General features: G+C 36.2%; 1 protein-coding gene across 1 annotated transcript in view; it reads left to right on the top strand.

The window, feature by feature from the left end:
- LOC136815322 (centrosomal protein of 112 kDa-like) overlaps positions 1–12,710 on the top strand; it is a 55,133-nt gene that overhangs the window by 11,126 nt on the left and 31,297 nt on the right. Inside the window, exons 9-14 of the mRNA XM_067071761.1 lie at positions 3,139–3,225; positions 3,769–3,868; positions 4,916–5,034; positions 7,334–7,477; positions 8,357–8,452; positions 9,195–9,253. Coding sequence (XP_066927862.1) covers positions 3,139–3,225; positions 3,769–3,868; positions 4,916–5,034; positions 7,334–7,477; positions 8,357–8,452; positions 9,195–9,253 — 605 coding nt within the window. The remainder of the gene's footprint in view (positions 1–3,138; positions 3,226–3,768; positions 3,869–4,915; positions 5,035–7,333; positions 7,478–8,356; positions 8,453–9,194; positions 9,254–12,710) is intronic.

Below are 12,710 nucleotides of genomic sequence, written 5' to 3'. Positions count from 1 at the left end.
TCATAATCTAAAATTTGAAAAGTGGCTTTCCTTATCTACTTCGTGTTATACAAAAGCGTAACAAGCGACGACTTGTACATTTCATGTGGCTTTCCTTATCTACTTCGTGTTATACAAAAGCGTAACAAGCGACGAATTACACATTTCATGTGGCTTTACTTATCTACTTAACAAGCGACGACTTACACATTTCATGTGGCTTTCCCTATCTACTTCATGCTATACAAAGCGTAACAAGCGACGACTTACACATTTCATAACAGGTGACAAAACATCAGTAGCTGCCCCACTAAAAGTGTCTCTGCGAATATAATCTCACGGCTACCTACTTTTAAAAACAATAGAGCGACCTTTAAGATTTAAAACCCGCAGTTTAAACTCGCACAATTTAACATGGTCAATAGTGACGATGTCCTCACTCATTCGGGATCTAGACAAATCATAGCTAACCGTCTCCACTGCAGAAAACACAGCTTGACTAAATCAGTGCATATCCTCGCATAATCTTCAATCTCTGTATGATATAGCACGTGTTAAATTATAATAGCAACGACATTGAACAGTTTGAAGTGGGGATGTTTTTTCTCAGATTTTTTTCCAGTGCGTAAGGGTCCGTGACACAAAAAGTTCTCTACAGTACACTCAAAAGGGTTGTGCAGTATACTTGTTTTTGATCGGCTTTCTGAAGACCGGAGTTTAAAGGAGTTATAAACGTTTCGATGATTTTAAATGATTAAAGCCTTTAAGTGCCATGGTCTCTTTTTTTCTAAGTTTATTAAGAAAATCGCTAGTTCAAACTTTAAAGGCTTATATCTCCGAATCTAGAAAAAATTAGAAGCTCGTCCATAGCTCGTTGGATACCTTAGTCTCCTCTTTCTTCGCCTTTCTTCTGCTTTCTTCGCCTTCCTAAATATAGCCCATGTCCAATATACTCGACATTGGCACTTAAAAGCTTAAAGCTTGGAAATTAAAAAGAACAAACCCTGTATCAATACCGTATCATCTAATATATTCACAATCTTCAAACTAATTGAAAAACGGCAATCAAAATTTTTTAAGGGCTTAGACCATAGTGAATATTTCCCATGTGCAAAATATAGATTTCTGCCTGATGTAAGCAACAAAACATGACTTGTTATTCATTTTCTGTTAGGCCAACAATTCCTGAATCTGAAATTTTGAAAATCGCAATGAAAAAAAATGATGAAGAAGAAAATGAAGACTTGCGAAGTATATTTCGAATTTTGAGGACCTTTTTTCAACGAAGAAAAAACATTTTGAAAAAGTTTTCAAATCCTTTCAAAAAGGGTAATATTAAGCAGTTATTGGAAACAGTCAAATCCAATATGTAAAAATATTGGGCGTGTGAGAAAATATATTTATATATCTTTTCTCGTAGCCCCATTTTTTTTATATTGGATGAGACTGCGTCCAAATAAATGGTTTATTATCCGTTCATCGCTAAAATATTTCTCGTTTTCAAACATAATTCCAATTTATAAGCTCATAAATATAACAATAGCGTTCAGTTTGAGGTCGTTGCTATGTTCTGCCCGCGTAGTTTGATTATTCGCCCTATACTGTCATTGCGCAAATGGCACTAGAGGGCTAAAAAACAAACTGCAAGGGCAGAATTAATGACAACAACGAACGAAAACTTAACGCTATTACTATTATTATCCATATCAGACATTCAAACAATGTTTTTTTCTAGCGTCAGCCAAGTCTTTTCGCTTCAATGCAATGACTTTAACAAGTTTTGAGTACCCTTGCGAGCGGGCCGCAAATGACCAAAAAGTGTTTTTTTCTGACGTTAGTTTAATCTTTTCGCTTCAATGCAACGACTTCAATAAAGTTCCGAGTGGGCTGCAAATGACGTTATCGCCCCATACCCAGGGCGGTTAATGATATTTCAGCCCTCTGAAGCGCGACGCCTTAGTTTTCTCAGCGCGGGTATGACTATTTGAGTCATAGAACCATTCAATACCGCCCGCCGTTCGAATCTTTAATGGCTTACTTAATCACCGCTATATGGATGATAATTTGTATTTGTGTTAATTTGACATCGAATGGTTTAGTTTTTAAAGGTTTCAATGAAAATATAAAGTTTTGAAGTAGAACTTAAAGAGACTCACTCTGCTTTGTTGATTGATATTATCCTCAGTAATGGCAGCAACTGCATCTGTCAACACTTTGAATTCACCAAAACTCTTCACTTTTTGTTCTGAAAAATTCTCCAATAATCTTTGCTTGGTCTGAAGGAAAAAATTCGTCACGATAAGATTTGAATACATTAAGGGAACTTTGGAACTAATGTTCGCTTTTTTCGGCAAAACCACGAAAATTAAAAAATTTACCATTAATCATCAAAAGAAAATTGAATAATCACTAGGAAAATTTAAAGAAATGTGTCCAAAATAGAGCAAAACCGTGAAAATTAATTCCCTCGAAATCAGTGGACAGGAGGAGGTAGCATGCTCGCTTCCTGACCAAAGACTATTCGTTCGGAATCTCATCACTTATCGAGGTTACCTCTCTCGCTAATGCTAAATGATCTTATTGCCTGGTTTCTACATAAACTGCAGTCTAGATGATGGTGCATAACATTAGGAGAACCATTACTTAAAATAGATATGAAAGGGTAGTAGGGCTGTAAGCACTGACCTTTATATATCCCTGGACTAAGCTAAATCCGCCATCTTTGATCGAAGTTTTTTTTTTGAAGTGTTATCCGTAAAGAAACCAAAAAGTTCAAAATTAACGTCTAGCGGTGCTTCATCATCAAAAGTATTCAAGGAAACGTAGATCTAGCGCTCTCAATGCATTTACACCGCATTTACACTATTGAGTAGTGCCGCCATTAGGGTACCACTTTTCAAAAAACTCCGATTAAAGATTTTGCTTGAAGGGTTAAAACTCGAAAAATTAAGAACATCTGAAGTCTTCAAAGTTCTTGGATTTTCTTATAAAAGACAAACAGAAATGCCTACAGAAGGAATTGATAGAATAAGTATTTTTCATATCACGTCGCAAACTCGGGTAATAATTTTTGACAACGTCAATAGTTTACGGTGTTCTAAAATTTGCTGAATTATAAACTACATGCCTGAAAAAAACTTGGGTGTTTTTTATTGTTAGTATGAGCTGAAAGTGAAGAAATTGGAAACTAAATTTCAAGAAGAAAATCTTATGCTGCAACAAGAACATGATCACGTGGTTAAGAAGGTATGGATATGAACAACCCTGTCTCACCCCCTGTCTCGCCCCTGTCTCACAGCCCTGGTGGAACTTTCCCCCATAGCGGGGATATGAGAAATTCTATCGAAAAATCCCAATGGGAATAGAAATTCTATTGTTCTAATTTAAAGAGATTCAGTGGGGATGGAGTGCAATTTTTGACTTTGAATTTCGAATGGGGATTAAATTAAAGTTAATTTCCCAGTGGATCTGAAACTGAAGTGTATTTTTCCCACTGGAACTTTTCCCCACAACGGGGTTATATAAGAAATTCTATCAAAATCCCAATGGGAATGGAAATTCTATTGTTCCAAGCTGAAAAAATACAGTTGGATTGTTTTGGAGTGCAGTTTTTACTTTGAATTTCGAATGGGGATTAAAATTAAAGTTAATCTCCCAGTGGGGCTGAAACTCTTCTATAAGTTTGCTACATAAACTTAAACTGTCCACCCCCACATGGGTGGACTCACTTTATTAAAGATGCATTTGAACTATTATTGATCTAAAGAAACTTTGTGTTTTTCATACTAGATATTGGACCGCAAGAACAAAGAAATTGACGAGTTGAAGAAATATTACAGTCAAAAAATCAATGAAGTTGAAGATAAAATGAAGACAGAAAAACGAAAAGGTTAGACAAATTCTTTTAAGAAATTGAGCTATCTACCGATATTGTTCGTACTCAATAGACTCATCAATATTTACGGGAATCGTAAAATTCATTAGCTCTGGTACAGTATTGCCATCTATACGCTTACTCTTAGGTTCCAAACAAACGGGGGGGGGGTTTGAATAAACGGGGGTTGGTTGGAAGATTTTCGAGAATTTAATAAACGGGGAGCCTAATTGCCGGGGGTTGGAAACTATGCTTCTGAAAACCCAAAAATAAGGTAAATATAGGCTAAGATCAGGCTATTTAGGCCAACATAAGGGGCTTCTCTTTGACAGCTGAAAAAATTCTTAAAAATTAATAAACGGGGGGCGTCTTAATAAGGTCTGGGGGGGTGGGGGGGGGGTTGGAAAATTTTCGAAAAATTAACAAGTGGGGGGGGGCGTTTATTTGGAACCTAAGAGTAACGTATAGTTTGTTTGTTTGTTTGTACGTCTGTTTGTTTGTTCTTTTTATAGTCATTATTTTAGTTACGTTAACTTTAAACCTGCTTCTCCATGTACATTTTGCTCATTTTTTTCCTTTTCCTTTTGATTGAGATTTGCATTCGTTTATTTTTCATTTGATTAATCTTTCCATCAATCCGTCCATCCATCCATCCATCCATCCATCCGCCCATCCATCCATCCGCCCATCCATCCATCCATTCATCCGCCCATCCATTCATTCATCCATCCATCCGCCCATCTATCCATCCGCCCATCCATCCATCCATCCATCCGCCCATCCATCCATCCGCCCATCCATCCATCCGCCCATCCATCCATCCATCCATCCGCCCATCCATCCATCCCATCCATCCATCCATCCGCCCATCCATCCATCCATCCGCCCATCCATCCATCCATCCGCCCATCCATCAATCCGCCCATCCATTCATTCATCCATCCGCCTATCCATTCATTCATCCATCCGCCTATCCATCCATCCACCCATCCATTCATCCATTCATCCATCCGCCGCCGCTCGCGCTTTCATGCGTTCATTCATTCATCTCTTGATTTTTAGGAGAATCACTTTTCAAAGAAAATAAAGATATGAAACTGTTACACGCCAAAGAATCTGAACAATTGCGTGACGCAATCGAACGAGGTACAGCAAACACGGCTTCAGAATACGAAAAGCTAGTAAGTGCGGTTGCATTTCAAAATGATACCTTATCGGGGAAAAAAAGTCGGGGGAAAGTGACGAAAATTTTGAGGGGGTGACGAAATTCCCCCCCTACGAAATTTATCCCCGACATTTTATCACCCGACCAAAACTTTTACCCGATTTTTTTATCCCTGACCAAAACTTTTACTCGATTTTTCTTTCCCCAACCAAAATTCAAATCCAAATTCTTTATGCCTTTATTAACCGAAATTAGTCGAATTACAAGATCTATTTTCGAGCTAGTGAAGGAAACCATTTCATTTGGACAATTTAGTCGGGTGGAAGTGACTAAATTGTAAATTTGATCGGGGAAAAGTGACGAATTTGAAATTTTGGTCGGGGAAAAGTGACGAAAATGCCTCTAGATGACGAAATTCGTTCCCGACGAAATTTTTCCCCGCCTAATTAAAACCCCGACATTTTTTCCCCCGATAAGGTAATCAGAAGGTTGGAGATATTGTGAATTCCTTCTATTTTCCTGAGTAAAACCTAAAAAAACAATTTGGCCCGTTTTGCCAAACTATTTTCGAAGTCGAAATATTCAAGTTACAAGTTTTTTAGTTTTGGTAATACCGTAAAAGAATAGAATTTTCAACATAAGAACCGTGTAAGAAAACATTTTTAGAGATTTCAAATTATAGTATCTCTTCGGAAAATAATTAGACAAAAATACTTCGAGGTCTTACTCAAAAGGTTTCTACAGGCCAAATATCTCAAACCTAATGATTATCCCTTTAAAAGTCCCCCCCCTAAATTAAGGGGGGGGGGTCTTAAAATTCTCAGACAACCCTGTAAAAGGGGGTTTGAAAAAGCCTCAATAATAGGGCGGTTTGGCCTTTAGTGGGGTTGTTTGATTATATATAGGGGGGGTTCAAACTTTTTAACCAAATAAATTTATTATTTAAAATTTTATCCCAGGGCTCACCTCTCACCGAAGTCGGTTATTAAGGGGGGGGGGGTCTTAGAAATTTATTTATGGGGGGGGTTTGATTATATAGCTGGGTTAACCAACCAGGAAACTAGGATTTTACAGCCTTAAGCTTTCGTGCTACAGATTGTTAGTGTCCAAATAATATGCTAAAGTATAGTTCATTGCATGAAATTAACAAATATTATAGCCTTAAGCTTTCGTGCTACAGATTGTTAGTGTCCAAATAATATGCTAAAGTATAGTTCACATTGCATGAAATTAACAAATATCACAGCCTTAAGCTTTCGTCCTACAGATTGTTAATGTCCAAATAATATGCTAAAGTATAGTTCACATTGCATGAAATTAACAAATATCACAGCCTTAAGCTTTCGTGCTACAGATTGTTAATGTCCAAATAATATGCTAAAAGTATAGTTCACATTGCATGAAATTAACAAATATCACAGCCTTAAGCTTTCGTGCTACAGATTGTTAGTGTCCAAATAATATGCTAAAGTATAGTTCACATTGCATGAAATTAACAAATATCACAGCCTTAAGCTTTCGTCCTACAGATTGTTAATGTCCAAATAATATGCTAAAGTATAGTTCACATTGCATGAAATTAACAAATATCACAGCCTTAAGCTTTCGTCCTACAGATTGTTAATGTCCAAATAATATGCTAAAGTATAGTTCACATTGCATGAAATTAACAAAATATCACAGCCTTAAGCTTTCGTGCTACAGATTGTTAATGTCCAAATAATATGCTAAAGTATAGTTTCACATTGCATGAAATTAACAAATATCACAGCCTTAAGCTTTCGTGCTACAGATTGTTAATGTCCAAATAATATGCTAAAGTATAGTTCACATTGCATGAAATTAACAAATATCACAGCCTTAAGCTTTCGTGCTACAGATTGTTAATGTCCAAATAATATGCTAAAGTATAGTACCAAACATTAGAAATTTTCTAATCTGCAATTTTTAAGATAAACTAGAATGTATAAAGCAAGTTATAAATAGATCATGATTTTCTAACTTTTGTAAATTGCAGAATAGGAAAGTCTGTTGTTTGGAAAATTATAAAGTGCTTCTTAGAGGAACAATATTTGACAATATCGTTTTCGGCCCGTAATGTACGATGTAATATATAACAGGTGTTCCTATTATAAAATTATAAATTTTCTTTCTGTAAACAGTCCCCCTATATTGTTGGAATATTGCAAATCAAGCTGACAATATATTGTGGACACCTCCTCAATAAATTGCCTAGGCATTCAGCAATATATTATCAATATATTGCCTGACAATATATTGTAGTGTATGTAGCTCTTATGTTTCTTTCTTCAAAGATGTACGATAAGCTGGCAGACTTTGAACGGGAAATGTTTGACTTACAAAAGAACCACCGTTTAAACATACGAGAATTGTTAGAAGAAGCCGAAATCAAAATGGACATGATGAAAAATCAACATATAGAAGAAGTTCAAGTATTGGTAAGAATACTTTATATTTTCATTGATTTACTTGATAAAAGGGGCTGAAAAGCAAGGAAGCAATTCCATTGGGAAAATCTGACGTAACTGTTTAAAAAAAGTTGAACTTCTTTCAACAAAAAGTTTTCGCTCATTTTCGTGCGAAAGTGGAGTCCGGCCTTGAAGATAAACGTCGAAATGTCGAGTATCTCTGTGTTTTTTCTGTTCAAATATATTTTTGTTCATATGTAGTAAGCCTTGCAGCTCTATTTCAACCACGATAAAGCTCCATCGATATACCCACCTCTTACCCATCTCTCCAGCTTTCATTCTTTAAATTTTTATGGTCTTACCTTACAAATCTATCTTCAAGACCGAAAAACTCTGCCGAAACATCACGCTTGCTTTTTATACCCACCTTTTACCCCTCTCCTTAGGCCGTTCAATTTTTTTTCGACTTTGATGATAGATTTGAAAGGAAGACCTTCTCTTGCAGGCCTGTCATTAAAATTAAAAGATTGAATAGTATCAGGAATTTTTGACGTCATTCGACCCGAAAGAAATGTTTTGAAAAGTCATTACCAAATTATGACTCAATAAGATTAAGACCATGTTCAGACGTTACGGTTCCTTATCGTTCCGAAACGAGACGGCTCCAAAACAAGTGTGAACGTCAAAATTCGAAACGTCAAAAAAAGACGTTACAAAACAAAACAGATTGACACGGTTTCACTCCACTATTCGGAACGGAACTGCTCCGTTTTCTTGCTCCAAAACGTTCCGAAACTAATATGAACACTCTCGATCCGTAACGGAAACCATACCGGAGCTATACGACGTCTGAACATGGTCTCAAACAACAGAAAATGAGCGTTTATTTTGTTTCCATTATGCTTTTAGAGAAACACTGTTGAACCTTTGCAACAAGAGCTTCAAGCATATAAAGAAAACGTCGATTCTTTGGAAGCTGATAAGATACGAAATGCACGACTCGTGGTATATATTATCTTTCTTTAGCCACCCATTTACGGGATCAAGTTTCATTCTCTTAGTGATGGTATCAATCATTTTCGTTTAAGTCAACTTTGAAAAACCATCAATCTTTTGCCTATTTTTGGGGTTAGGAGTTTTGCCTACAAAGTCAGTTTTTTGGCCAAGGTCCCCTCTCAAAGAAGTTTCGAATACCTATCTGCTTTCGAACCAATCACATGCAGTTGCGTCCCAAAGAACTATGCTATGCCACGGATACGGATCATAAGGGTTTGTCTCCTACTATTAGTCTATTTACAGAGCCAAACAGCTTTAAAAAATGAGTTGAAATCTGTATACTGTAAATCCTCGAATAAGCGCCCCGCTCGAATAAGCGCCCCCCCTTTTAGTTAAAATAATATTATAAGCGCCCCGCTTGAATAAGCGCACCCCCCCCTCCAGGGAGGGGCGCTTATTTGAATATGATTATTGATTGAAGAAGATATTGAGTAGATACTTGTGTCTTAAAAAGAAAGAAAGCGATTAAGAATAAGATGATAGAAATTGTCAATTGGATTTTTCCAATTTTTCTTTTAGTCATCCTTTTTTGAAAAATCAACCCTTTGAAACAGTTAAGTTTAAGCAGATTCCGAATTTGTTGATATACGAATTTCTGAAATAAAAAAAATAAGCGCCCGCTCGAATAAACGCCTGCTTGAATAAGCGCCCCCCTTAGAGCCTGAAAATTTTTTGATTTTTTTTTAAATAGGACGACTTGAAAAACCAACTCAAAACTTTACGTACGGATGGTGTGTTACAAGAGCAGAAGTAAGAATTTGTGCATTTTGTAATGTTTTACCTGATCGAATTACATTTCTTTCAAATAGAATGAAAACCTGATAGTTCAGGGAGGGGATAGTTAGTCTAAAAAGATTCATCAAAGAAAAATGAAAAATGTGGTCACCCTCGGTCTCAAATTCTGAACAATTCATAAAAATTTAAAAAATATGTGCTACTTGCTGTGTGTTTAAAAATCCGTTTTCTAGTACGGACAAAAAACCATGCTTTGACCACTGCTATACTTTTTCTAAAGATTTTTGGAACTACAACTCTGCCTGTTGTCTAATTTTCATAGACGAGAAACTCGGCCCCTCTTTGCTCTGCAGGTACTTTTTTGAAGGGAGGGGTAGTACAAATGGGAACGTAGGTTCCCCAGCCGGCACACAACGTCAAAACAACGTCCATTTGACATTCATAACGTCCAAATAACGTTATTTGAACGTTAAAACAACGTTGTGTGCCAGCTGGGTCATTTATGTCCTCATGTTCTATAATTATGTTGTTGCCTTCAAAATCTTTGTTCAGTTTATTTGGATTATTGTGATATAAAACTACTGTTTTGAGGGCGAGAAAGTGCCTACTTCGCAACATTTAAAAAGAACCACAAATTTAAATAAAAACCACAATTTTTCTTTTCAGGTAGGGTAGACACCCGTTTGGTGTCGTCGAAACTCTAGCTCAGCAAATCTTCGCTACTTCACTCCTACTAGGTACTTACACACTTATAATCGATTTGAATCAGTAACCTAAAGATGTTAATCGCTATCAAAAGGTTGAATCAACTTGTTATCGATTATTCATTTCATTATTTATTAGAATCGATTTAGAATCGAGATAGTCGATTAACAATCGATAAAATCTATTGTGATCGATTGCTACTCGAGTGCCGAATTTTGTGGATATGGATTTTTATCAATTATTCATATTTTGGTCAATAACTAATCCATCAATTAGTGTCGCTTAGTTATCGATCAGCCCTGATAGTGTTATGGATAACCAAAGACTAAAGGCTTGGGGATACGAGAAGTTTTTTTTTTTTGCGTCGGTGCAATGCAACATGCTCCATCCCACCAATACAAGAAAAAAAGTGCGTGTCCCATGGTTTCTTTTGTTTTTGTTTCATGAGACAAAAAGTGAGGGAAATACCCAAAAGACACGCTGAATTTGTCCCAGGGACCAAAGTGAGATTGCACTTTTTTTGGCAGAAAGAAAAATTGGGTGGAGACACGAGAAAGCGTTTCAGGTTGGTGGGATGGATCATGTTGCATTGTACCAACGCGAAAAAAAACTTCTCGTATCCCCAAAGCCTTAACCTTTAGAAGCCGAACGACGTACCGCGTACGTCATATATACAGGCCGAACGACGTACCACGTACGTTTTGAGAGTTAGGTCAATTCAACTTGTTATAAATTAAAGACCACTTACAATTTCAGTTTCTGTAAAAAGCATCTGAAAGTAATAAGAAGCACCTACAATCGCGCCAAGTTTCATGGTCTGTACTTTACACACTCAAAAGTTATCGCACGGCAAATTTCGTACATATTTTGAATGAAAACAATTTATTCAAAATGGCGAATGCAAATGAGTGGTTGGATTTGGATTTTGGGTATCTCTATGTTGATGATTCTTTAGATTTTCAGTATTCAGCTATGTAGCAAGGTTTTGGTGAAAAAAAATATTTTTCTTCTGATCTGGCACCACTTTTAATTTCTTTGAAAAAAGTAGAATTTTTAGGCAAAATTTTTACTTGAGCTATATGAAAAACTGTTTGTTTGTACTTTTTTTTTAATTCTAGCTGAAAGAAGACTTTTTCTGGTTTCCAAAATGGGTTTACTTTTTACTTAAGCTTTAGCAGTTCAGATTTCATGACATCTTCCGGGAAACCTCCATCTTCATGAAAAAACAGCGGCAGCAGTGCGCGCTGTTTTTAAAAATAGCGGTGTCTAAAGTTTAAATGTTAGCATGAGAGGTTTGTTTATTTCGTTGGACTGTAAAAGCTTTCAGTTACGTAATGTTTAAAGGGGAACAATAGACAACGCATGCGCATAAATCCAAGGGATTGAAAAAATTGGATATAGAGGTATTTTTTGGTTGTGTAATAGTTGGTATCATGTCACATTTATTCTTAATATAATAAGAATATAAGTTGATGATACTCGAAACGATTTATAATAATACATGTATTTCTTTTTTACGTAAATTTTACGCAGTGAACCGATCAAAATTTCTGACTGGAAACGTCTACTTTTTGTGGACTCAAAATAAAATGTCGACTGTTTTCAAAATTCAAATGGAGACAAGGCAAAAATCTAACCTTATTACAGTGAAAGTCATGCTGGCATCTTTAAAATTATCACGCGGCACTAATGCTGGCACACAACGTTGTTTCAACGTTCATCTAAGGTATACGACGTTCATATAACGTTAGATGGACGTTGAAACAACGTTGTGGTATGATGCAAGTTGTTTACAACGAATAACGCAGTATTGACATCGGGGTGGAAAACGGTGACATTTTCATTTTCGAGAGACCATAGAAACTGAAACTAAACCCATGAAAAAGCGGAAAAAAGTTTTTGAAAAATTTTGGAACAATAGAAAAATAACTTTGAAACATTTTGGAACAATAGAGAAATAACTTTTTAAAAGGTTGCCAGATTTTAGAGATGCCTTTTTGTAAGGTCTGGATGTTAGACTTTTTGATAGTTTGTTGTACGATTAGGGCTAGTGCGATGACTTTTTCATACTACCTGTGATAGTTAGCTTGGTTGCCTTTGTTGTCCTTCAGCCCTAAATGTTTTGGTCTATGAGTTTTTTGTAATTTTGGAATTGTTCTTTCAATGATGTATGCTATTTTGGTTACAAAGGTAAAATTAATACATTTTCACATTTTTCACAGAAGAAATATTTATTCACCTAACGGATATTTGAATCTACTGCTTTATACCCCCACAGCGGTTTGCAGAAATTTGCGTGAATTTCGGAAAAGATTGCGTAATAATTACGTGTACCGAAGGTCCGCAGAACCTAAATGAACCATTGTTTTGAGATCATGGAGGTATAAAGAAAAACAGATTTCTTTTATGAAATATATCAAAAGAAGATACTAGGCTCGCCCGACAAAATACGACTTTTTAGTAGAACTCAAGATTGCTCTGAACATTCTTACTATCAGTTTTGAAGATTTATAGCCTTCTAAAATAGAAATGCACGATATATGAGATTAGGAGCATGCATGCATCCTAACTTTTTTAATCATGGGGCGAGCTTGGTTACAATAGCATACATCTCCTGTTTCTTTATACCTCCATGTTGAGATGAACCTTCCAGGATGTCAGACGGACACGTTTTGACGTAATGTAACGTCATCTGGAAACGTTTGAGAGGAATTTATTTTTCAAGATGAACTATGAGAAATGGGGTGATTGCGAATTAATTGCAAAC

The sequence above is a fragment of the Clytia hemisphaerica genome, unplaced genomic scaffold, assembly GCF_902728285.1.
Source record: "Clytia hemisphaerica strain Z4C2 unplaced genomic scaffold, Clytia hemisphaerica genome assembly, whole genome shotgun sequence".
Lineage (NCBI taxonomy): Eukaryota > Metazoa > Cnidaria > Hydrozoa > Leptothecata > Clytiidae > Clytia > Clytia hemisphaerica.
Note: the sequence above shows the minus strand (reverse complement) of the source record. Positions and strands in the feature narration are given on the sequence as shown.